Below are 26401 nucleotides of genomic sequence, written 5' to 3' on the forward strand. Positions count from 1 at the left end.
TAAGACTTGTTAGAGAAGATTCTCATGCAAATAAAGATTGTACACGGCTTGTCGAAAAAGAAAAATGTTATAAGTAATCTGACAAATCCTTGTCTGTTCCTATCGTCCACAATAGTGACTTTTCTTGGGATCTGAGATGCTTTATAAAGCAAAAAAAAAAAAAAAAGCTAGGAACAGCAAGCCTTATTTTTACTAGCATATTTACATGCTTCTATTACTTTTCTGTCTTTGCTGTTGAAAATCTTGATAGCTTTCTGTTCTTCCTTGTATGCATTTGCTTCCTGTTAATCTCACGAGAGATCATGCCTAGCATATTTTAAGTGTCTTCATAAGTGGGTCCCCGCTTATTTACTTGTACATGACTGACATGCGGTTCAATATTTCTAGGTTCGCTGAGAGCTCCCACTACTTCTGGAGCACCTGCTTCAGCATCTGGCACATTAGTTCCTCCTGGGCAGCCGGCCTATAGTCAGTTTGGACAAGGAGATGTACGCAATGGGATTCCTGCATCTACAGCTCCATTGCAAAGGTAATTAGGACAACAGTCTTCAGACTCTAAGCCTGTCAGTACAGGCAGCGACCATTTTACAGTCAGGTGCTCGATCACACACACACTTGTCGCTGCCAAGTGGCCCGAAAATGGGGTGTGGGAGGGCTTATGCGCATTCCACCAACGCGTGTGGGTTTCAGGAATGGAACCCCCATGCAGAATGGTTTCCGTCTGTATCAAATTTTGGGGGACAGAGCACCCATCCACTCCCTGTAGGGCAAAATGGTGTGTTTTTGGTTTGTTCCGTAGAGAAGTTGTTGGGCTGACTTCTAACAGCTACTAAATGTGGTGGTAACTTTCTATTTTCTATAAGCACACTTAATTGGATATACTTCATTTATTTGTAATGCACCAGAATGCTCTTCTCAAGACAGCAATTAGTATTATAGTAAAGCTTTAGAACAAAGGTGAGCAGTACGTCGTGTCTCAGTCAAGCAGTCTACCCACAGCTGAATTTGTGGTTAGGCAACAGGGACAATACATAGTTCACCACCACACCTAATTCATCCATGTTGAGTGAGCAAGTTACTCATCATCTGGGTAATCAGGCTGCTGCTTGCGCAATTGGGCTGTGCCTTTCTCCCTTCTGCAGAGCAGGAGCTCTGCTTCCACTGCTTTTGCAAAATAGTACGTCTTTGATAGCTACTGTGTAGGCATAAGCTTGCACATAACTTTCTTATTTAATTTAATATTTAATTTATTATTTTATCTAATATTTGTACACACAGGTAACCAAAATACACCATCACAGTGGAAATCATGAAAAACTAGAAGGAAAAATAGATCAAAAATTAAGTGGGAAGACCGTGAACCCATTAACCACAGCTTGCAAGTTCATATTTTACTTTGAAACAAAGCAACCACATTTTGGGTGGTCACAGGCTTTAGGAGTAGGGGAGCGGCAGCATTGGCACTAGTGCAGAACCCCAGAGCTGCCTCTGCAAGCCACTTACCCACCCTTGTCTGGTTTCCTAAGAACAGAGATTGCAACCTATCATCCCAGGCAATAAATGCAACAGAGGGTTGTGAAGCCAACAGATGATGAACTGGACAGTTTCTCCTTTGCTTTTCATCTTAGATTAGGAAAGTTGAAGTGCCTGAACACCTGTTGCTTTGATTGATTGGTGTGCTGCAAAGGGATTTTAGAACCTTCCCATTCTGAAAACTGCAGAGCCACTGGGAAGATCTTCTTCATCACCACTGTCTCATCAATAATAATAATAATAATAATAATAATAATAATAATAATAATAATAATAATAATACATGAGTGGCTCATGTAACAAAGGACTGTCTTTATTCTGCTTCCTTTTCTTAGACCTCCTGCTTCTCAACAGTTCATGCCTGGAACAACGCCCACATCTGCTACCCAGTCAGCTGCTTTCCAGTCATATGGGCCACCTCCAACGAGCACACAGCAGCTGACCAATCATATGGCAGGAATGCATATAGGTGGTGCATCGACCTCTGTTTCCTCCCCAGGTGTACTGGGCTATGGTGAGTAACCAGAACGTTTGAATGCTGCTTGCTCGCATAGACTAATTTGGAGTTCCCTTGAGAAGGATCTTCCAGACTGCTATGGGCACAATTACTTCTCTCTTTTGCAAGTTCTATAAAATGCAATAAAGCAGGTCCTTGTGTTGCAGCTATTGCACGCTGTCACAACAACTCTTAATTGGAACTCAAGTAGTATAATATGTAAAATGGTTCCAAGATATTAAGCAAGGAAAAAGGACCAACTAAATTAACTAAGGTTGATAATCCAGCGTAGGTCATACTCGCAGTAGATCCACTAAAACTATTGATTTAAGTGGGGCTACTCAGAGTATTGAGATACCAGTCAAAGTAATCTGGGGTATTCATATTAAAAGAATCTCTGAGAACTGCAGAGACAGCCAATTTAAATGCACATAGAGTTTGTTATGTTTGGCCTTTATTTCAGCTCCACTAAAGATAACAACAACAATTGTAGTAGTAGCAGCAGTAGTTAAAAAAAAAAAAAGTATACCGTCATTCATCCAAAGAACGCAGGGCAAAATTCAAGTGGGAAGTTCAGCTTCATCATGCTCTCACTTCCATTCCATTCTTAAAACTGAATGTTTTGATAAGTAGCTCTTTACAATGGTTTTCTTACCATAGGATATCATAAGGTCCGGTGACGAATACCAAGTATTGGTATGGTAATCATGAAAGTGAATGGTAAAACCGGCTTGTTAATAAGCACCTCCATTTCTGTTTTCTCTCTCTCTCTCTCCACCTTCAAATAACTTTGTATCCAGGGTGAGGGGCTAGTTTACTAAAACACCTTATGTACACTGGGAGAACAACATTTTTAGAAAGCAAGATGTGACCATAATTAACTTCTTCTCCTCAGGTCCGCCAACATCAGTTCCTCCTGCCTCAGGAAGTTTTACTTCGAGTGGATCTGGGCAGTATGTGTCCTATTCAAACCAAGGACCGCCACCTCCTGCTGTGCCCCATGGATTGCCTCCTACCACCTTGTCTCAGGGTCTTCCTATGGCACAGCCTGCTATTTCTGGTCCTCCATCAGCCCTGAACCTCTCACATCAAGCTCCTGGGTTTGCCCCGCCGCCTTCATCTTCTGGGGTCGGTGCTTCCAATTACCCCCCTTCTGCAGGAGTTTCAAGGCCTCCCCCGATGCAGGGGACATCATTACCGGGACAAGCAGCTACTGGGCCACTCACGTCCCAGCCAAACCATGTGACCTCACCACCACCACAGCCAGCTATGACTGGGCCACCCCTTGGACCACCAATGGCAGGCATGCAAGGACCACCTCCCAGCCATCCTTCCCAACCAGGATATGCACCGCAGCAGAATGGTATGTTCAGTACACTGCTAAGGAATAAAAGTCAATTGAGTATTGACACTTGTTATAACACTTGCCTGTGCTAATTTGTAGTGAGGTCTTTAAAATACATTGAATTCAATGGAAATTAGCAACTTGCAGATAACTGAACCTTGGTAGCTGTGTTTCCCCAGGAAGTCATTCCTATTAGGATGTAAAGCAGTTATAGCCAACAGGTTGTCCTCCAGATATTGGACTACAACCAGCCATGCTGGTTGGGGCTGATGGGAGTTGGAGTTGATCTAATGGACACCACATTCTCTACCCTTGATGTACAGGGTGGTTCTGATGGCTGTTATTGCATCAAGGTTTTTTTCTGTAGTTGTTTAAACAAATATATTTTTCCTGTGGATTTTAAAACCTAAATATAAAGGTGGGGATTGGCTTGTTAATCAGCTACTGTTTTTTCCTACATTCCTCTGATGGAGACTTCCAAAGTTGAGTTTCCTTTGCTTCCCAGCTCAGGGAACAGTGAGTTGGAAAGTTGCTTTCAACCTGTATAAGAACTGCTTGCTTCTCTTTGGGGAGGTCTTTTTATCTTTTGGCAGGTCCTTTTTTCTCTATACTCAGAATCATGCTGTTTTTGGATTACTTAGTGTACAGTGGTGCCTCGCAAGACGAACGCCTCGCAAAATGAAAAACTCGCAAGACGAAAGAGTTTTCTGTTTTTGAGTCATTCCGCAAGACGAATTTCCCTATGGGCTTGCTTCGCAAGAAGAAAGCCCATAGGGAAATCTTCGGGGACCTCTTTTAAAATGCTGGCGGTCGGGAGCAAAGACTTTCGCCCTCCGCCGGCCTTCAGAAGAGGTCCTGGACCTCTTCTGAAGGCCGGCGGGGGGCAAAAGTCTTTGCTCCCCCCCCCGCCTGCCTTCCCGGGACAGCGGAGACTTCTCCGCTGTCCCGGGCGATCTTAAAATGCTGGCGGGCAGCAGCGAAGCTTTCGCTGCCGACCCCCAGCATTTTAAAAGCCCCGGGGCAGCGGAGGCTTTTAAAATGCTGGCAGTTGGCAGCAAAGCCCTCCTGTCCCCGGAGCTTGCGGGGCAGGAGGTGGGGAGAAGGGCTTTTCTTCCCACCGCCAGCCTTCAGAACAGCCTTCTGAAGGCTGGCGGTGGGAAGAAAAGCCCTTGTCCCCCCCCCCGCCGCCTTCAGAAGAGGTCGGGGGACAGACTGTCCCCGGACCTGGTCTGAAGGCGGTTTCCATAGGAACGCATTGATTGATTTTCAATGCATTCCTATGGGAAACCGTGCTTTTCAAGACGAAAAACTCACAAGAAGAAAAAAACTTGCGGAACGAATTAATTTCGTCTTGCGAGGCACCACTGTACAGAACTGGATTGTTAAGTCTTGTGGCTACCAAACACACATAGTTCTGTGTATGAAACTTCTGAAGAAGGAATGCAGAATCTGCCAGCAGAGATGCAATATGCGCAATAGGTTGGAGTTAGAGAAACTCTGCCATAGCATTGCTCCTGTTGAAATCACTGAGACTTAAGTTAGCCACGGCTAACTTATTCCTTTAGTTTCAGAGAGGCTAAAGTGGGACTAAGTTTCTCTGGATTCCAACCCTTTTCTTTCTACTTGCAAAGTTGTTTCACCATGGAGTTATTTGGAATGCATTAGGATAGAGCAGTGTAAGGCACTGGAACAGAAATTATTGAGGAAAGGGGTGCCTTTTCAAGCTGATTTTCCTTAGTGAACTTTACAGTTTTGAAAATCTGTCTGCAGGTATGTTTTATCAGTCATCTTAAAATTGGTTTCATTCTTAGTCATATAACTAAATCATAATTTGAATTTTTGAATTTTTTAAAAAAATTATTTCTTGATAAATGATACAGAAAATAAAAGTAAAATAAACAAATACTGATACAAAATCGACCAAAACAAAACAAAACAAAACAAAACAAAACAAAACAAAACATATATATACCCTACACTACAAACATAAACCCTACACAGCCCCATGACTTCCCTCCACCACGACTCAACTTCTTTTGGTTCAAATTTGAATATTGTCATTGCATTCTTTAGGTAATACATCTTATATCCATTTCTGATTTATATTCTCGCTTATACTTTACATACTTAATCCATGCATATCAACGTATTCTTTTTAGAGCAGTGTTTTTCCATATACTCCTCGAAACATTGCCATTCTAATCTTAATATTTGATTTGTCCGGAGCCTTATGGCTGCTGTTAACTTTGCCAATTCTATAAATTCACTTAATATACATATCCAATTTTCTTTTAAGGGTATTGTCTCACCTTTCCATTTACTGGCGAGAACTATTCTGCCATGGCGTATAGAAAAATTGTTTTCTTTTCCTGTGGATGTACTTCCGTAATAAACCTAGTAAATACGCCTCTGTTTTCTTTTCTATGGGGATTTTAAGCACCAATCATAATTTGAAATGTGTATCATCAGAATCTTGGAATAATATGTATTGAAAAGTGGTTATAGGTGCTTTTGTGGTGATGTGTTCATGATCAAAGTTGAATTTATTTTAATTCGATTGCATACTTAAATCTAGCATATATATTTTTCAGGGTCCTTTGGACAGAATAGAGGTACCCAGCCAAACTATGGACCACCTTACCCTGGGCCAGCAAATTATGGGAGTCAGCCTGGACCTCCACAGCCACCTCCACCAAAACGTCTAGATCCAGACTCCATTCCTAGTCCAGTAAGTTGTATCCATTTTAGAAATAAATATCCTATACTAGAAAGCGATTCTGAAGATTAAAAACCTGCCTCTTTGTAGCTTCTGTCAATTTGTTTCATTCTTGCTCGCTTTAAACAGAACAAGGCATGCCTATGCACTACTGTTATTGGCAATCCTGGCCATCTCTGTATACTTATATAAAAAAATGTAGCATATCAGCTGGATTATCACAAGATAATAATCATCTGCAGCAAGCCCTGCCATTACACTGCCTGGGAAAGGATCACAGGAATTACTGTGAACGGTTGTAGTTCTGTCTAGTTCATATCTTTGTCCACGTGATTGGCCTCGGTTGGAGTATGTTCATGTTAGTAAAACAGTATTTTGAATGGCTTCTTTGAACTTCCGAAATAGGGCTAAGCAACTTAACTTTGCTTATGGCGGGCTATTATGCCGCTTCTCGAGTTGTAACAGAATGGCATTTGGTCGGTTTTCTAGCATATTTAAGGTTAAGGCCATGTTGTACAAAACAGCCGCACAGCACAGTCTGGATCCAAAGAACTGCACGACATAGAATCTTAAGGGAGAATTACAGAATTCTTAAGGGAGCTTTGGGTTTGGGTGCCTTGAACGCCACTCTCCATACTTCAGTGCTGCACGGCCTGAAGACACGCCTCTTTGAAATTAAGGGGAGTTTCGAAAACAGTTTGTTACCAGGTACCAAGATCAGGTTGGGAAAGTAAGCTTGACGTGCCCATGCCCTTGGGCATGCAGTTTCTTGCCAGCCAGTGAATGTAGGACTTGCATGAACCCTGGTGTGAAAACATGAGGATTTGTTCTTAAGTTTTATGTATTGCAACTCACATATGAGGGTTCTGGGGAGAACACCACAGCCGTATATCCAGTTGTACAGAGCGTCTGCTTGCTTTAAATTCTGGTGTGCTGGTCTTTTATCCTCTCAATTCCAGTGGCGTTTTGTGGAGCCATTGTTCCGAAGGCCACAATTACAGGTGATTAAAGCAGTGGCAGCTATTTCTCCAGAGTAGCTCTTTGTATGTCCAGCTTTATGCTATCGTGCTAACTTATACTTGTGAAGGATGAAGCTACAGCCTCCTTTGCTGTAACCCTGAACCTGCAGCTTGAAAACTTTGAGATATGTTAGTAGCTTTGCTTCCTTCTGTGCTCTTCCTTTAATTGACATCTCAAAAGGAGTTGCATGTTCTTGAGCCCGTCGTTCTCCAAAGTTGAACTGAGCAAGCATGTGAGCTGCCAGCTTGGTCAAGAATAGTGCTCATTTTAAGTACATTTCAAGTGAGGGAGCAAGATGTGGAAATAACAAGTGGAACGGAAGATGGTAATGTTGTTTCACCTCTTGTTGCATGAACTGTTGTCCATTATACATATATCTAACAGTGATGGAAACAGGAGTAACATTGCTTGTTAGTTTTGTTTTACTATTCTCTCTCTTTCCCTTTTTTGTGGCAATTTTACTTCTTTTTTCTTTTTTAAAACAAAAAAAAGCAACTCAATGAGCTGCCACCTCAGCAGAAACCCAGACACAGAATAGATCCAGATGCAATTCCTAGCCCAGTAAGTGCGGTGTCTCTCTGTCTGCTATTGTCTGCATGTTGGTGGCTGCTTGTTTGTGTCTGCAAAATAATCTTACTCTTGCTAACTACCCCCTGGTGTTAGTCTTTCATCTTTATCCCACCCCTCTCTTTCTGCTCACAACATTACAATAAGTAGAATAAAATATCATGAACTTTGAAATCCTCTTCACACCACAAATCAAGGGGCAATAGAAGTTTGGCATTATAAGGTAATGAAGTGGTATTTCCTTCTTGAAATTAAGTAATTTATAAGCAAAATACTTCTGCATATTACATTTGTCAGTTTTGCACTATGAATAATTATGAATTCAGCATTGAATTTGGCATAATCCACTTGGAACTCTTTTTCAGTCCTGCGCTTCTGAAATGAATGGTGTGTTTTTTCACAAAGCCCACTGATCTAAGATGGAGTTTCCAGTGGATTTGTGCATAACCTGTATAATTTTCCTGGACAGAAATCTTAAAACTCATTTTATTTAGGTCTTTCTTTTACATTTAAAAAAGGATTCAAGTTTTAATTTTTAGTGGGATTCAGAAGTCATTATTTTAACATTTCCCTCCTAATACAAGAAGTTCATGCGTGTATATTTGAGGGGAAATGGAGATGATAAATACATTGAATTTTCTACTGTAATGTCTCGCTTGGGCAGCAGTTTATTGAATATGGTTTATTAATGAAAGATAGTCCATCACAATACTATTTCAGTAACAGACAAAATGACAAATTGCAAATTGGTTTGCAATTAAACTTTTCAGTGTGGCTTGTCTATTGCCCCTGCGTTGTTGTGTCTTGAACAGGCTGAAGTTGGTTCACAACACTTGAATCTCCTCAGTGGTGTTATCAACTTCAGTTAGTTTGTAGTATCTTCCCAGCATGGTCACTCACCTTTTGTACACAGCCTCTTCATTGGTGCGTTTCAGATCCAAGTGTAAGTGGTATTTATTAGTGCTCTTGTCATAGGAGGCATACTAGCAAAGGAATAAAGACATGAAGGGAAAGGGAGGGTTGAATGCCCTCATTCGCAAGGTGAAGTAGATTTCCATGCTAGTACTTAAAAGCCATGCAGCGGTGGATTGCCAGAGAACATCATCTTTTCTATAACTTTTTTGGGAGGAACAAGTACATATTTGTAATCCAATAGGTGGAAAGTAGTTTCAAACAATATTACATTACCATTTAACTTGCCTTATTGTTTTATGTTGAAGGGCTGAAAGCAGGATTATCCAGATTTTAAAAACTTGTGGCCACTCCTTGGGTTACAGACCAGCAACTACTGCGGTTAACCAACTATTGCTTAATGGCACGATTGTTCTTAGATTCGAACTGAACTCAGGGTAGTATGAATGGTAACCTGAGATTGCAATCTGGGCAAAGGTGAGGACAAGTGCCTGATAAGTGGACTTTGAAAGGGCTTTGCAGAAGTGCATTTTTGGAGAAGCAGCTTGCCAAAGACTGCGGTGGCTTGACAGATGTGGGAATTCCTTTCCAGACATTGGGATTAGTACGTCCAGATTGCCCAGAATGGCCATAGTAAGATGAGAAGTGGGAGGGAAGAATTAGCGTGGCTGGGTGTAAATTAGCACCCAACTTAGCCTTCTTCCTGATGTGAAGCTGTTAGGTGGATTTTGTCTTGTTTTGAGAATCAATTCATTATATCACTCGCAGCTGCATTCAGAAGTGGCACAGCCCATACGCAAGTTATCTCGGTGAAAACTAAAACTTAACTCTCACGAGTTCTTAAATTTGCCACTGTATTGGTTTTGTCTTGTTGTTTATCATCTTAACTTGAATCACCTTTTGAAAACAAGCATGCTGGGACATGGCAAACTACAGTGCTGCCAAAATGCTTCCAAAATTCTTGGACGATAAATTCTCAGAACCTGCTGCGTAGGCAGTTTGCAACAAAAGTTGCTGATGAGCAATGAGCAGGAACTTCCTTGGGCCCAGGATTTTTAGATTAGTGGACTTAATATCTGGAAATGTAGAGTTTAACATGCTAATTGTTTTATCTTCAAATTGACTATTCCCTTATCCCCCAAATCCTCAGCAAAAGCAAAATGATAGACTCCTAAACCATACGTAGTTGTTATTTAGTGATTGATTGCAAATCTTTGGCTACCACTAAACTTGAAAGTTGCATTATCGCCAGTTTTTGCGTAGCGTCCACTGTACCACTAACTTTCTGCTTACCATTTTAGATCCAGGTAATTGAAGATGACAGGAATAATCGTGGGTCAGAGCCATTCATCACTGGAGTCCGTGGGCAAGTCCCACCCCTTGTCACTACCAATTTTTTGGTCAAAGATCAAGGTAAAGTGTTCACCTAGCCACAGATTTTCTATACGTCTAGCCATTCTAGTCTTTTGCAGTAAAGACAACAAAGTCTCTCATGACAACAAAGTCTCTCATGAGTCAAAGATAAGTATCAGTCATTGCCGGAAAAAAGAAGGAAAACAACATGGCCTTTTGTCATAGAGACTGTGATCACATAGATTCAAGTGAAACTTGAAGGTGCTCATACCGTTTGTGTTCAGAACAACTAACTCAACCTGAACATGAACACAGTAAACGGGTTTCTTTATTTAAAAAAATGTGTCAGAGCTGTAAAGAGACAACAGGCCCCTGATGCAGGAACTATGCATAAAGCTAAGTAGGCTTGGATTTTATCAGTACCAGGATGGGAGACTTCCTGGGAACCCGGCGTGTGTTCCATTATGAAATAAAAGGTGATTAATATATTAAGCTTAAAAAATAAGACTAAGCTAGAGGTTTCTGAGAACCACAGAATTAAAAACAGCATGTTGGAGTGGGGGCTTGACTTGCAAGGAAAGTTTTAATTTCTGAAGTTGCATAATACCTTTTGGTGTTAGTCGCACATGGGTGCTTTTCTAAAATTGATTAGCTTATTAAGACATGAGATTTCATTGAAATAATCAATTTCATAGGGTTAAGTCCTAATCATAGATTAATCTGAGTATTTCTTTTACTGTTTCATATACAATGGTGCCTCGCAAGACGAAATTAATTCGTTCTGCGAGTTTTTTCGTCTTGCGAATTTTTCGTCTTGCGAAGCACGGTTTCCCATAGGAATGCATTGAAAATCAATTAATGCGTTCCTATGGTCAAAAAAAGTCCAAACAAAGCCAAATTTGGTACAAAAAGAGTTTATTAAGTGCTCTTTAAAGTCACACATACTGTAAAGAGCATTTCAAAAATTGAAGGAACAATAATTTAAGTTTCTAAACATGACAGAAAAGCATTTAAAAATCACCAGTGTACTGTACATACATTTTCTAAGACTCTGGGGGACAACTCGAAGAAGGCTCCTCTTCCACTCTTTGCTTCTTGCTGAAGAACCTGTCCATGGTCTGCTGCTTCATCCGCCTTTTCAGCACCTCCCTGAAAGACGACATGACCCTCGTATCAAAAGTGTTCGCAAGGTCACGTGTCAGGTCCTTGTCAGGGTGGTGCCGCTGTGCAAAATCCTACACATCTTTCCACTTTTGGCAAATGTCCCTCAGTTCTTTGGAGGACAGCCGTTCCTCAGTTGCTTCCTCCTCTTCCAGCGAGGCCTGCTCCTGCGCAGCCTCTGCCTGCAGTTCAACCAGCTCCTGGGTGGTCAGCCCGTGGTCGTGCTCCTCCGCCAGCTCGCTGACGACTTCTGGCTCGCCTGAGGTTCCTGGCTGTTGCCGGACGAGGTCTGCGTGCAAGGCCTTGGCCTTCTCACAAATGACAGCCTCAGTCACTGTGTCCCCTCACACTGCTTCTCTTCTAACCAGATGAGCAGCAACTTCTCCACCTCCTCCAGAACAGCTGGGCAGTTCTTCACGATCCTGGTGACTCCCTTGGCTACATCAGTCGCAAGGATCTTCTCCCTCATCTTCAGGATGGTCCCGATGGTCGATGGATTCCTCCCATACTCCCTAGCGAGGTCTGTCACACGCATTCCACCGTCGTGCTTCCGGATGATCTCCTTCTTCATTTCCAGCGTAACCTTCTCCTTCTTCCTCTCGCCGGCCTCTGCAGCAGCAGTCTTCTTGGGCCCCATGGCAGCACAGCTCCTACCTTCTCAAAAATAAAAATAAAAATCAGTGCTTCACATCCAAAAAATTCAAAAGCACCAAACCTCCCAGAAAACACACAAGTTTCCAGATTCTTGCAAACCCCTTCTCAACAATTCCCTGACCCCCCCAGCCACCCACCACACAGAAATCCAAACCCAGAAATCTTTTTTTTTAACAACAGCAGAGTGCCCAATGGTCACAAAAAATCATAAAAATGCAGAAAAAAACACACAAGCTTCCAGATTCTTGCAAACCCCTCCCAACACCAAGTCCTTGAATTCCAAACACCCCAACCCAAAATCCAAAACCCCCCAAAAAAGTTTTAAAAGTTTAACTTACCAAATGGCTGCAAAAGAAGTTTTGGAAAAGCTTCAAAAATCACCAAAGTCTTCAAAAACCTCAAAAAAGGCTACCACACCGCGTGCTATGAGTTGCTCCTCGAAGTCAAGTCGCAACTGCACCTCTTCAAGCAATGCACCCTGGGTATTAACGGTTTTAAGAAAAAGGAAACAAACTTGCAAGACGTTTTCATCTTGCGAAGCAAGCCCATAGGGAAATTCGTCCTGCGAAGCAACTCAAAAAACGAAAAACTCTTTCGTCTTGCGAGGCATTCGTCTTGCAAGGTACCACTGTAACTAGATATATCAGTGCTAGTCACTACCATCCTGGCTGTGAACCCTAATGTCCATACACACAGGAGTCCCTTCTTCCACTTGAAATTGCCTGCATGCCAGTATATTCTTCAGAGGTCCTTCTCCAGGTTCCCCTGTGCCCCAAGGTTAGGTGGATGGTGACTAGCAATATGTGACTGTTAGTCCCCCTTGAGTGTAAAAACTGAAGAGTTGGGATATAAGTCATTGAAATAAAGTGATTTGTTGGTGTTGATGTATGGATAGAGTTTTGATTTTCTTCTTCTCTGTTTTTCAGGGAATGCCAGTCCCCGCTACATAAGATGTACATCCTATAATATCCCATGCACCTCAGATATGGCCAAGCAGTCACAAGTTCCTCTTGCTGCAGTCATAAAGCCGTTGGCTGCACTTCCTGCAGAAGAGGTGAGACTGATATCCCTGACCCTTCAGATAAAATAGCAAGTTTGTCAGTAGCACCTGTTTGTTTTGTCACCACTCATACTGTTAGCACTGCTAGTTAATGAATCTATCCAAATAAAAGTGCTCAAGTAGATGTTCAAAATTACTTGCCGTGCAGTTTTCTGTGCTTGTGTTTATTACCTGAGCACTAGCAATCTTTAATTCAAACATTTGTGCCAGGCTCCACAAGGTTCCAATGTGTTGCCCATCCTCTTTAACATCTAGATCGGAGTGGGGAAGCTTTTCAGCCCGGTGGGCCAGATCCTTAGCATCCAAACTTGAAGCCACTGAGCCTTGGCACTGATCTCATGCACCCTTTTTGGCAGGGATTGGCTCCACTTCTAAGTAAAGAGCTCCAAGTAAAACCAATCCCAGCAGGGTCTGGATTTGGTGCAAAATTTAAATGGCACAGAATGTAAGTCCTGCTCTTCAAGGAACAATTGGGAATGCATTTTAAAGCTCCTGGTGGAGTCACTGAAGCTGTATCCCCACACCTAACACCATATTTACTGCCCACTGTCTCCAAGTCATAGGGGAATGCTGCAGATTTTGTTACCGAAGTCCAGTGCTTTACTTTATCCCATAGGAGTGAATGAAAAGCTGAACAAGACTGTTCACTTCATATCCCTGCCTTAGGTCGCATTAGAGCATGACAGTACAATGAAACCCAATTTTTTCTACAACCTGTTTCAGCCATTCAAACCCTTTAAGCAAAAAAAAACAAAACCTATCTGTAGAGAAATGAAAGTTGGACAGATGTTTCACTTTCAAAAAGAGGTATTAATCTAATTCAGTAGTCTCCTATCTCAGGCTGATAAACTGGTTTTTAGAATCCGGTGCTTATTGAGGGAGGGGGAAAGTTTTGCAGTGGCCACCCGAAAGCCTTTTGATAGCTTCATGCAAAGCCTAGCTATGCAATACTTTTTTTAAAATTGGCAGGTGTTGCTTCCAGTGTCCAGGGACTTGTCTGGCAGCTGTGTCCCCCACCTGTTAGGGGAAACAAGACACTGAATTAGTTAATGTTCAGAAGTATCCAGGAGAAGGGGTGTTAAAGTGAGACTAGCAAAACCCAACTTTCAGAATGGTTGAAATGTTGCACCTGTCCTTTAGAGATGCTTGCTCCTTAGTGCAAGGAGGCGTTTGGAGGCCTTGAAAAGGGGTCCTTGCTGCCTTAAGGACTTCATTTATAGCCTCTGCAGTGGCAGCACACTACATATTTTTATAAACACAAGTATGGATTCTGGTTCTCTAATATGAATAAAAATGGGTCCATATTTCTTACCTCTTAAGAGTAAGATGCTCTTAATCAAACATAAGTTGTTTCAAGCAAGGAGCTTGTAAGCTTTTAGCTAAATTATACTGAAGAATGGGTTTTCTTTTCTTGGGACGGAGAGCATGATAAGAAAAGATAAGGGATTTGCTGCTTGGTATAGTCTTACACAGCTGATCTTATATTACAGGACAGATGTAGGAAAAGGCAAGTTGCTTTGCTGACATGAATGCTAGAGCAAAGTGGCAGAAGGCATGCTCCCAGATATCACCTGTTGAGGAAAAGGGAAGCTACTTTAAATAGCACCAATGTCTTCCCCCCCCTTTTTTTTTTCAGGCTCCTCCTTATTTGGTAGACCATGGAGAATCAGGCCCTATCCGATGCAATAGATGTAAAGCCTACATGTGCCCTTTTATGCAATTCATTGAAGGTGGAAGAAGATTTCAATGCTGCTTCTGTAGTTGTGTCACTGAGGGTAAGAGTTTTTGATTAAGAAGCAGTTCTAGAGGGTGGGGAGGGAGATGGTTCTATTTCGGCCGGAAAAAAGTGCAAAGACGGTTATCTAATGGTATAACAAATCCCTATTTTAATGGTAATTGTAAAATTCTGGGCAAATCAATTAAAACACTCTTGCTGAAGAGGCATGCCACTAGATTCTTGAGCAATTTTTCTTGCTTTGAATATTCCTAAACTTAGGAGCAAGTCTGTGCATCAAACCTGTGTATATGTATGGCATTCTTCAGTTTTAGTATACCTGAAGACCTGATTAGGTAACACTGGTTGTAGCAGACTGTTCTTCCCATGCTGTGCCTATACTAAGACTTGGTTTGTGAGTATACACATAAAAAGTGTAAGAATCAGGAAATGCCAGCTTCAGCTTCATGAGAATCCCTGTGAAATTGGCTGACTGCAATATTCATTAACATGGAACAGCTCCATTATTTAAAGCAGTCCAGGTAAATGACAAAAATAGGAAATGTCATGCATGAAATTGGTCCATAGCTGGCCAAATCGCAATAAACTGAACCCAGGAGGCCTTTGATAGTTGCGGTTTCTTTCTTACTGGTGGCGTTTTCCCAAGTGTCTGTCAAAATCTTCCTGGTTTGGTACCTGAAGTGCCCTTCCTTACCACGGTAAACTTCATTTACCCATCTAGGAAAGTGGATGTATTTGAGCTTCTCTCTCTTTCTCTTTTCTTCTCCCCTTCCCCTTTCCTTAGTGCCATCTCAGTACTTCCAGCACTTGGATCACACGGGCAGGCGGGTGGACTACTATGACAGACCTGAGTTATCATTGGGGTCCTATGAGTTCTTGGCAACTGTTGACTACTGCAAGGTACGATGACTTGTAAGCACAGTGTTGTCTTAAGTAAACGTCACTTTTGCCCCATTGCTCAAGGTAGGAACAATAGACTTTCATGAGTTTGTTCTTGAAGTCCTTAAGTCTGCCAAGGGAGAAAAAAGTATTTTCTTGATGATGACCCAAATAACATAATACAAACCAGCACTGCACCAGGTTACCACTGTCAGATTTTTGAAACTAGAAGGCAAAGTACACAAAGTAGTTGTCTGCTTACCTGAGAGCTGGACTCTAGGCTCTTAAAAACTTTACCTGCATTTAATAAGCTTAGGAAATCCTGTCCAAGGTGTGAGCTGAGGAATGCTCACATATGTTTTTCTTTTACTGGTGCATTGGTCATTCTCTTCCTTTGAGTTCTCAAGGGAAGAGGGTTTAAATCTGTAGAGAGCGACTTTGCTCTCTGAATGTGTAATATGCATTTGGGAATTCTCACTCAGGACATACATCCTACCAGGTTCTTTATAATTACCCACTTTGTTCTAGTGCGGTGATGCTAAGGATCATGATGTGATTCTCCCCCCCCCCCATCCATCACTGGCATAAGAAGCATAGTTATCAAGGCAACAGTGGAAAATGGAAGTTGCAGATAGAACTGTATACAGTTTTTGTGTTCACTGTGCGAAATACATGTTAATAACAAATGCTTAGTGGTGGTGTTTTCTTCTTCTCTTGCCAGAATAACAAGTATCCCAACCCCCCTGCTTATATTTTCATGATTGATGTATCATACAATGCAGTACGAAGTGGCTTGGTAAGGCTGATCTGTGAAGAGTTGAAGACGCTCCTGGACTACCTGCCCAGGTAACCATGCAAGCTTCCCAAGACATTCTCATTGTGTGGAACCATTACTGCGTTGCCCATTTATTTATTTAGAAAATGTTTAGTGATTTGCCTCTCAATAAAATAGTCACAATGTGGAAGCATTTGACAATTGTATGGTTTGTTTTATTTATCTGTATATTTTCTTTATCTGCTAGGAATTTTCAGTTGAGTGCTGCTTGTAGAATCTGGAGCAGAATTATATGGTGCCACTATTATTTGAGCTTACACTGCTTTACTTTGCATGTGTGTTTTCATGGCGTATTTAATTTATTCTCGCCCTTTTTTTCCTTTTTGGGGGAAAAACAGAGAAGGAAACATGGAAGAATCAGCCATCCGTGTGGGCTTTGTCACCTACAACAAAGTTCTGCACTTCTATAATGTGAAGAGCTCCCTGGGGCAGCCACAAATGATGGTGGTGTCAGATGTAGCAGATATGTTTGTCCCTCTGCTCGATGGTTTCCTGGTGAATGTTAACGAATCCCGCACAGTTTTCACTAGGTAAGTAGGAGCTGGTACAGATCAATCAATGGTTTGTATGTCCTGTTACATACAGTAGCTATCGTGGAACACTCCCTGTGGAACGCCCTCCCACCAGATGTCAAAGAGAACAACAACTACCACACTTTTAGAAGACATCTGAAGGCAGCCCTGTTCAGGGAAGCTTTTAATGTTTGATGTATCACAGTATTTTAATATTCTTTTGGAAGCCGCCCAGAGTGGCTGGGGAAACCCAGCCAGATGGGCGGGGTATAAATAATAAATTATTATTATTATTATTATTATTATTATTATTATTATTATTATTATTATTATTATATTTCTAAGGTTCTTTTGCCCGTACATAAGCTTAAAGAAAATGATGTATTAAGTACCAAAACCCATAAAAATAATTGTGGGTTTTGAGGATGAGGTAGAGAAAGGCAGCATCTCTTGTGGTGGGCTGGTTTACCCTCTGTTGTGGGAGCTTGCACTGCGTTCCTTTATAGATATAGAAAAAGTAAAGTGGATGTTGGTGGCTCCTGGGTGGAGTCCAGGAGGTCACAAGGGCAGAGCCTTGGCAGCAACTCCCTGTGAGGTCCTCCTCCTCTGCCTTGCAAATAAATAGTGAACATCTAAGCAGTTTGCTGTGTTTGCTTCACCAAAAGTGACCTCTCCAGAGCACAAGCCTGTGGAGTGTGTTTGGAAGTCCTGGGCTGCCAGACAACAATATGTGCTTGGCATCTTGGTTCGGAATGGGTCCCTGCTGTCACACTTGCTCTCTGGAATTCCCTCTCCTCTCAGCCTTGGTGTTTTGTTGTGTGACAGGGCCTTGGCTTTGAGGAGGGGGGTTCAGAATCTTGGCAGGGCTTTGTCCCACTTTGCCTGTAAAAGGAGCCTCCCCTGAAAAAAGGTCAGGCAATTGGAAAAAGAAGGCGAGTACATGACCCAAAACCTGCTGTTCCATATGCAGGGAAAGGAAGCAAGCACCTTTTCCCAGAAGCTGTTAAAATGGCCAAACAAACATGCCATATCTTTAATCTGCAAAGTATCAGTTTCCACTGACTGGAATTGACCTAGTGAATTTTACATGTCTCTTGACTTGCACTTCCTTGATTTGCAGCTTGCTGGATCAGATACCAGAAATGTTTGCTGATACAAGAGAAACAGAAACTGTGTTTGCCCCAGTAATTCAGGCTGGCATGGAGGCTCTGAAGGTTTGTTCAGCATTCTAAACTGACTTCTAACATCTCTTCATTTTGTATTGTAGTATTGGAACCTCTTTCCCAGCACCTTGTAAAGTTGCTGAAGCGTTGAGAGGTCATAAATGTATGAAGCATTTATGGAAATGTAACTAATTTACAATTAAAAGTGGCTTTTTAACTACAGCTTGCCTTGCAACTTATAGGATAGTCTAACTGGTAAAAACGGGGGAAAGCAAAGAGGTATTCTGTTCCGTGAGCACAGAGGATCTTGCAAAGTGGAGACGGAGTTGGGTTTCAGGAATGCGTTGAAAGCAAGAATTTGATCTATCACTGCACACTTACCATACATTTCTAGTGAACTGTTTTAAAAATTGTTCATTACCAGTGGTAGCAAACACAGCCATGAGACTTCTCAGTAAGCTTTTGTGGATTGTATGTCTCCAAAGATAAGAACGATTTTCCCATGCTTTTGAGCCTGACATAGAAGTATCACAGCACTGTGCATCTTCATGGCCTTTTGGTCCTGATGCCTACATCCCCCATACCCATTTTGCAAGCACATATAAAAATCTGCCAACGCTTCATGCATCACAAGTGAGCTCTAGTCCACAAAAACCTTTAACATCATACATCTGTTTGTATTTGAGCTTCCACGGGGTTCTTGGTGGGTGCTTTTCTTTTTCAAGGAGTTAAATGATCTGAGAGCGCATTTATAGGAACTGTAGTCAGAAACCTGGTGCTATGTTTTCCCTTTTGAAAGCTTGTTCTTGCAGTCTCAGACTTCAAAGCTGTTTGAATGGAATGCTGAAGTTTTGGCAAACCTACTAAGTTAATCTGACAAGCGTACAAGCCATATATGTGTAGCTGGTTGTTAAAGCTGAGGGCTGCCAAGTGTGCCCCCCCCCCCCGCACCCATTCATATGGCCACTATTCCCTTCCAAATTTTGTAATTGAAAAACTTCGGTCTCCTGCTTTCAGGGGTAGCAGTCAGGCTTCTGGGCAGATATGGTGGGCTTCAGTAATGAGCTTGTGGCTACTAGCATTTGCTCTAGTTTCTTTGTTCCCTTGCCAAACATCTGGGGCTCCAAGATGAAATCATAGTAGTCTTTATGTGAATACATATACAGTGGTACCCCGCAAGACGAACGCCTCGCGAGACAAAAAACTCGCAAAACGAAAGGTTTTTTCGTTTTCGAGTTGCCTCGCAAGACGAATTTCCCTATGGGCTTGCTTCGCAAAACGAAGCTTGCCCCGGGGACAGCGGGTCTTCTCATTTGAAGCAAGGGGCGGCGGGGAGAAGCGATCTTCTCCCCGCAGCCCCAGGTCCGGGGACAGCGGGAAGCGCTTCCCGCTGCCCCCGGACCTCTTTTGAAGCAGGGGGCTGCGGGGAGATCGCTTCTCCCGGTGCTCCGAAGCGGGGCGGGGGGGCGGGAACACCTGCCCCAGCCGCCCCGCTTCGGAACGCTGCTCCGAAGCGGGGCAGGGGGGCGGGAACACCTGCCCCAGCCGCCCCGCTTCGGAACGCTGCTCCGAAGCGGGGCGGGGGGGCGGGAACACCTGCCCCAGCCGCCCCGCTTCGGAACGCTGCTCCGAAGCGGGGCGGGAACACCTTCTGAAGGCGGGCGGGGGGCGAAAGTCTTTGTCCCCCCTGCCTGCCTTCCCAGGGGCTTTTAAATCGCCCCGGACAGCGGAGAAGTCCTCCGCTGTCACGGGGCGATTTTAAAATGCCGCCCGCCAGCATTTTAAGATCGCCCGGACAGCGGAGAAGTCCTCCGCTGTCCCGGGGTTTTTTAAAATGCTGGGGGTGGGAAGAAAAGCCCTTGCCCCCCCCCCCAGCCTTCAGAAGAGGTCCGGGGACAGACTGTCCCCGGACCTGGTCTGAAGGCAGTTTCCCTAGGAACGCATTAATTGATTTTCAATGCATTCCTATGGGAAACCGTGCATCGCAAGACGAAAAACTCGCAAGACGAAGAGACTTGCGGAACGAATTAATTTCGTCTTGCGAGGCACCACTGTAGCAGCATATTGAGAGTAAGGAGACCGCACAGAGCACTGTCTTGGATGACAGGCCATGTCAAGTATTTTGGGCCTTAGTTCTACTTGTAGGGGAGCCGAATTGCTTTTTATAGCAGACAGCACTCAGTATCTTAAAACAACGTATGTTTGGAGAACATGGTTGCTGAAGGCAGACCCAGGGTCGCTGAACCCAGAGTCCCTCAGTTATATTTGTGTCTTACTTAATGGCTTTTGTATGCTTACTTGCAGGCAGCAGAGTGTGCTGGCAAGCTCTTTATATTTCATACATCACTGCCTATTGCGGAGGCCCCAGGGAAGCTGAAGAACAGAGATGACAAGAAACTGATAAACACTGATAAAGAAAAGGTAGCGGGACTTGTGTTCTGTGGGTTGCATTTGGCTTTTCTTCACCAGTGGGTTCATTTAAGGAAAAATATTTCCTTGTTAACTCCTCTGCCTGCTTTTCTTCCATTATACTTTCCTGTTTACAGGATTCACATTTCACACAAGCACACCATGCCTTATTTTCTCTCCTGGAAATCACCTGAAATTCTCAGCAACGTGGTCGTTGAGGGACATGCCGGTTCAGAAAGCTGCATAGATCTCTTCATTAGTTGTAACCCCCCTGCTGTAACTTGCAGCAAAAAAATGAAATGATTGTTTTTAAATGTGGTGATTCCTAAGAGAGGCAGTAGTTAGTATGAAAGCATGTGTTGTCACTTTTTTTTCAGCTGTCAGACAAGAAGAAAAAAGAATCGTATATATGTACAACATTTTAGCAGAATTCTTAGAACCAAATTTAACATTTAACTGTGAATATTCACTCTGCCTCTTGAGGTACTCTGAATAGCACTTGGGAAGAGAGTTGTTGAGAGAGCCTTCCTTTTTTAAAACAGGAAGATGTGCACACAGACCTGCTAGTTCCCATTCTGAGCAGAGGAGCTGAGCTTGCTAGTTCAGAACAAAGCTATTTGCAAAGTGTGTTGTTTTATTCTAAAATGGTTTCTGTAGCTTGTTTCTTAAAGGACGTGCCAGGCAGGATTAATTTTTTTTAAAGCTCCTTCCAGTAGTTCCCCACCTAAACTTTCCTCTTTTCCTCTTTTCTACTCTTGTAGCATCCTGGAAATGACAGCAATTAGTCATACAACAAAGAATAACCTGCAGTTATTAGAACAGGGGTTCCCAAACTAAGGCCCGTGGGCCGAATAAGGCCCAAGGGACTCGTTTATCTGGCCCACAGCAACCCCCACTGCTGCCGCCCGCTCTTACTGGCACTTTGCTGTGCAGCTGCCCACTTCCAGGTTGGAGGAGCACTGGAAATAGGTTGCGCGCATGCGCAAGTGTTATTTCCTGTGCACATCCGGGTTGAAGGAGGCCTGTGCACATGCACACAAGCTATTTCCGGTGCTCCTCTGACCCGGAAGTGGGCCGGAAATAGCATGTGCGCATGCATATAGGCACGCACTCCTCCGGCCCGCCGCATGATCGACGCTGGAGACACCGACCTGAGGCGCAGTAAATTTGTGCTGACCCCTGTATTAGAATATAGCAGTCTGGTGCTGTGGGGGGAAAAATGGGGGGGGGGGAAATACAGTGGTGCCCCGCAAGACGAATGCCTCGCAAGACGGAAAACCCGCTAGACGAAAGGGTTTTCCGTTTTTGAGCTGCTTCGCAAGACGAATTTCCCTATGGGCTTGCTTCGCAAGACGAAAACGTCTTGCGAGTGTTCCGATTTTTTTTCGCTCCCCCCCCCCTTTTTCTAAGCCGCTAATAGCCTTTTAGCCGCTAAGCCGTTAAGCCTTTAATAGCCGCTAATCCACTAAACCGCTAATAGCGCTAATCCGCTAAGCCGCTAATAGGGTTGCTTCGCAAGATGAAAAAAACGCTAGACGAAGAGACTCGCGGAACGGATTAATTTCGTCTTGCGAGGCACCACTGTAAGGATGATATGTTTCTGGATAATATGTTTTGTTTTAATTTTGAATAAAAAGTTATTTTATATATATATAGAGAGAGAGAGAGCAGTACAGTGGTATCTTGGTTTTTGAACGCCTCCGTTGACAAACATTTTGGTTTTTGAATGCCGTAAACCTGGAGGTAAATGCTTCGGTTTTCAAACGCGCCTTGGAAGTCGAACATGCCACGCGACTTCCGTGTTGAGGCTTTCGTTTTCAGTTTTCGAATGTTTCGGAACTCGAATGGTCTTCCGGAACGGATTACATTCGAAAACCGAGGTATCGCTGTAGTGTAAGCCTTGGAAAACCTGAGACGCTGGATCAAAAAACTCTGTAGAGGACCTTTCTTCCTTTTGCAGGTTACTTGAGTTACTTGTTTATCTAGTTCTGATTTTAGTGGTATTTTGTGCTCTTAAATTGTGGGTAGTAGTAGGTTTTTTTAGGTTTCAAAATTGTGATTTATTATATTTGCTAAGTTGTAAATCACTTGGTAAATCTTTGGCTTAAAGCATGCTGTAAAAATATTTTACATTAAGAAACTTTGCTAAAAACTGGTTGAAAATTCATCAGGAGTCTTGCAAAGCTGGCCTTGTGTGGAGTGTTCCAACATTGTCATCACTGAAGGTAGAACGTTTTAATGTCCCCGATGTACTGCAAGACATCACGTATTGTGCCCTGTGGTTGGTTTTGCTTTTTCTTTTTTGTCACATGATCAGGAGTAGAGAGCAGACCATAAACCTGCTGCATCAGAAATTGTCAATTATTAATCTTATTTCTTGTCTCTCTGCTCCTCTTTCCCCCCCTTTGCCTCCCTAGACTCTCTTTCAGCCTCAGACAAACTTCTATAACAACTTAGCCAAGGAATGTGTAGCACAAGGCTGCTGTGTGGATCTCTTCCTCTTCCCAAATCAGTATTTGGATGTGGCTACCTTGGGGGTTGTTCCTCATCAAACAGGTGGCTCCCTTTATAAGTACACATTTTTCCAGGTATGATCTATTTTTGATTTGATGCCTGTTCCATGTAAATGATTTAAGTAGACAGTAGTTGCCCTGCTGAAATCAGAGAAGAGTAGATAAAAAGCTGGATTAACTTTTTCATTGGACCAGTTTGGGTTTTTTAGGAGTCTGCAAGCCATTTCCAGTTACATGAAGATCAGTTCTCTTGTTGTTACTTACTAGCGACGCTGCCCTGCTTCATGATTTCTCTGAAACCTGTTGGCTCCGTAGTCCAATTTGACTTATCATTTGTACATGATGAAATGTACAATTGACATTTTGTCACGGATAGATGAAAAACGTACAGAAAGAGCAATGGTTTCTTGCAGTGATTCTCTTTCAGAAGAGTGTCTTGGCTTTCAGGTGAATTCCTCCAATCAGCATACACTAAAGATGGGTTTAATTTCCATCTTAATAGTACAAAAGAAAGCATAGCTTACAGAATGACGGCCCAGAATTTTTAGTTTGTTTGAAACAAGCAGCCTTCACGTTGTGCCAAAATGCCATAAAGATGGCACCAGGTGAGGCTCTCCGGAAGGCCTCTCCCATGACTGGATTTCTGACACCAGTTCTCTCTCTGTAGTAGCCACCCACCTTGCCTCATTTTTGAGGGAGGGCAGCAACGGGCACAAAACAGCACCTCTTAAGAGAAGCTTCAGGTTTAGGTATATATGCATGACAGAAGACAATTTTTCATGTAACCTGGTCCTAAGGGCTTTTAAAGTTAAAACCAGCACTTTAAATTGAGCCCAGAAATGAACTGGGGAGCCAATGGATCGTTGTATAGCTTACAGATAATGGGTTTCTTTAAAACTGGAGGTGTGCTTGCATATTTTGTGTGTTAATTTAATGGGATAGGGTTTGTTCCTGGAGAGAGTCTAGCAAGATGATCCTAGGACTGAAGGCTAGTAGCACTTTTAATATCCCTGGGGCACCTCTATACTTCTTGTGTGACACCTACTGTCTGTCTGTGTACGCTAGGTGGAAACGGATCAGGAACGCTTCTTGAACGATTTGCGCAGAGATGTTCAGAAAGAAGTGGGCTTCGATGCTGTGATGAGGGTCCGCACAAGCACTGGTACGTACTTATGAAGATGCTGTCTGGATTTTAGGAGTGTGCAGGGGTCTAGCGCTCGAACCTGCGAAAGTTAGGATGCCCTATACTGCCAGTATCAATCCCTTTTGCTCAGTGGTAGCTTTCTGGAATGATGGACTCTAAAGGATTTCTTACCACGTGTTCTCTTGACTCCCAGGTATTCGCGCAACAGATTTCTTTGGAGCTTTTTACATGAGCAACACCACAGATGTGGAATTAGCCGGCCTAGACTGTGACAAAACAATCACCGTGGAGTTCAAACATGATGATAAGCTTAGTGAAGAAAGTGGAGCACTTCTTCAGGTGATGCATGCAAGATGGGCGATAATGGGTCGTGTTTTCCCTCCCTTATTCCAATTCTTGTTTAGCCCCAAAATATTCAGTGCTGTTTAGGCCTTCAGCCATTTAAGCACGGCAGTTGTGTCAGATTTGTTGGAAGCCCACGTAGAGGTACCGAACTTTCTTTCGCATGCTAACGGCTCTGCTTGTAATTTCTCTCTCATGTAGTGTGCTATATTGTATACAAGCTGTGCAGGACAGAGGCGACTGCGTATTCACAACCTCTCCTTGAACTGCTGCACTCAGCTGGCTGATCTTTATAGGAACTGTGAGACGGACACACTTATCAACTTCTTGGCCAAATTTGGTAAGAAAACTGTAACAGTTTCCTGGAGAAGACAACTATTCACAAGAAGCTTTGGGAGGGAACATTCTTCTTGTACTGTGAATATAATTCAATGTAAATGGGTGTGTGCTGCCTTCCAAGCGAATGTAGTTAAAGACAAAGTCTAAATATTCTTCTTCAGATGCACTGGAAAAAGCAAGGAATCCAATATTTCTATTAAGACCAGATATGAAAACTATGGACAGGCCTGGTCTTAATAGAGATATTGGATCCCTGTCTTATTACATATGCTGCTAATCTGCATACTATCCCTTGCTTTTTCCTGTAGGACTAATTGCCGTCGTTAACAGTCATCAGCAGGTTTACCATACTCATTGAGTCAATCACCCATCTCCTACTACCCTCCTGAGAAAAACCCCACCCTCCAACTATATATAAGGGTCTGCTGACTTCTCTTTCAGTGTATCTGAAGAAGTGTGCATGCACACTAAAGCTTATACCAAGAACAAACCTAGTTAGTCTCTAAGGTGCTACTGGACAATTTTTTTGTGTAGTGAAAGACAGTTTGCACAGTGGGTGCTAGATCTACATATAAGAGCATCCTAATCAAGACTTGGCAATATACTAACCTGCTTTGACTAAGCCTGTTCTCACAGTGTCTTAAGACCATGGCTGATGATAGAAAAAAAACCTTGCTTATGTTTTCTCCCAGCTATTTCAGCCTATGACAAATTTATCCCCTCGGTTTGCCAGCATGCGTGTGATTTAGCACTACATTACATCATTGTGTGGCCTGAAACCATGGACTCGCCTTTAAGAGAGGCTGCCAAAATAAACGCATGGAATGTATCGGCCATAATTTTTATTGCAAGCAAGAGGGCTTAATGAAGTAAAGCATAATTATCAGATATCAAGTAAAAAAGCCTGATCCGAGAAACACGAAATGCATAGCTCCCAGTATCATCCATATCTTTCATATTTGGACAGGGAGAAACATCTTTTGCAGGAAGACCTTCATCTTTTAAAATGTCATCATATCTATAAAGTTAATTTTCCTGTTTAAGAATGATCCATTTAGAATGTGCAGGTTGGCTACATTACAGTGGTGCCTCGCAAGACGAAAAGAATCTGTTCTGTGATTCTCTTCGTCTAGCGGTTTTTTTCGTCTTGCGAAGCAAGCCCATTGAAGGATTAGCGGATTAGCGCTATTAGCGGCTTTTAGAGGCTTTTAGCGGCTTATCTGCTGATCGGATCAGCTGATAAGTGGCTTAGAAAAAGGGGGGGGAGGGAAAAAATCCAGCAGGAACTCGCAAGACATTGTCGTCTTGCGAAGCAAGCCCATAGGAGATTCGTTTTGCGAAGCACCTCCAAAACGGAAAACTGTTTCATCTAGCGAGTTTTCCGTCTTGCGAGGCATTCGTCTTGCGGGGCACCACTGTACTATATATGTTATTATAAACAGATTCTGGGGTATAGAACTTAATATACGTGTGCCCAGAAGTATGCTTCTGAATTCCAGTTGCTGGAAAGCACAAGAGGAGAAAATCTTCTTGTACTTGGGTCCTGCTTGTGGGCTTCCCATAGAACAAGATGCTGGACCACTGGTCTGATCCAGCAGGCCCTTCTTTATGTTCTTAGGGGAGGCTAATTTTTTTTATCTGTAAGCCACCTTAAGTCCTGTCAGGGGGAAAGGTGGGGTGTAAATAAATAAAATAATAATAGAACTGCTAAGC

The 26401-nt window shown here is 42.9% G+C and overlaps 1 protein-coding gene across 4 annotated transcripts in view; it reads left to right on the forward strand.

The window, feature by feature from the left end:
* The window catches only part of SEC24C (SEC24 homolog C, COPII coat complex component), a 43785-nt gene that overhangs the window by 9950 nt on the left and 7434 nt on the right, over positions 1-26401 (forward strand). For 2 of the 4 annotated variants that reach the window (XM_083502401.1, XM_083502399.1), the window contains 17 exons: positions 388-529; positions 1869-2047; positions 2925-3392; positions 5966-6102; positions 7603-7671; positions 9891-10002; positions 12684-12811; positions 14454-14592; positions 15337-15452; positions 16153-16277; positions 16605-16796; positions 17899-17992; positions 20246-20362; positions 22768-22938; positions 23929-24025; positions 24201-24346; positions 24551-24689. In XM_083502401.1, the coding sequence (XP_083358527.1) occupies positions 388-529; positions 1869-2047; positions 2925-3392; positions 5966-6102; positions 7603-7671; positions 9891-10002; positions 12684-12811; positions 14454-14592; positions 15337-15452; positions 16153-16277; positions 16605-16796; positions 17899-17992; positions 20246-20362; positions 22768-22938; positions 23929-24025; positions 24201-24346; positions 24551-24689 (2571 nt within the window). The remainder of the gene's footprint in view (positions 1-387; positions 530-1868; positions 2048-2924; positions 3393-5965; positions 6103-7602; positions 7672-9890; positions 10003-12683; positions 12812-14453; positions 14593-15336; positions 15453-16152; positions 16278-16604; positions 16797-17898; positions 17993-20245; positions 20363-22767; positions 22939-23928; positions 24026-24200; positions 24347-24550; positions 24690-26401) is intronic. The other 2 variants (XM_083502400.1, XM_083502402.1) reach the window with 1 other exon arrangement.

The sequence above is a fragment of the Podarcis liolepis genome (assembly GCF_965112155.1).
Source record: "Podarcis liolepis genome assembly, chromosome: 5".
NCBI lineage: Eukaryota > Metazoa > Chordata > Lepidosauria > Squamata > Lacertidae > Podarcis > Podarcis liolepis.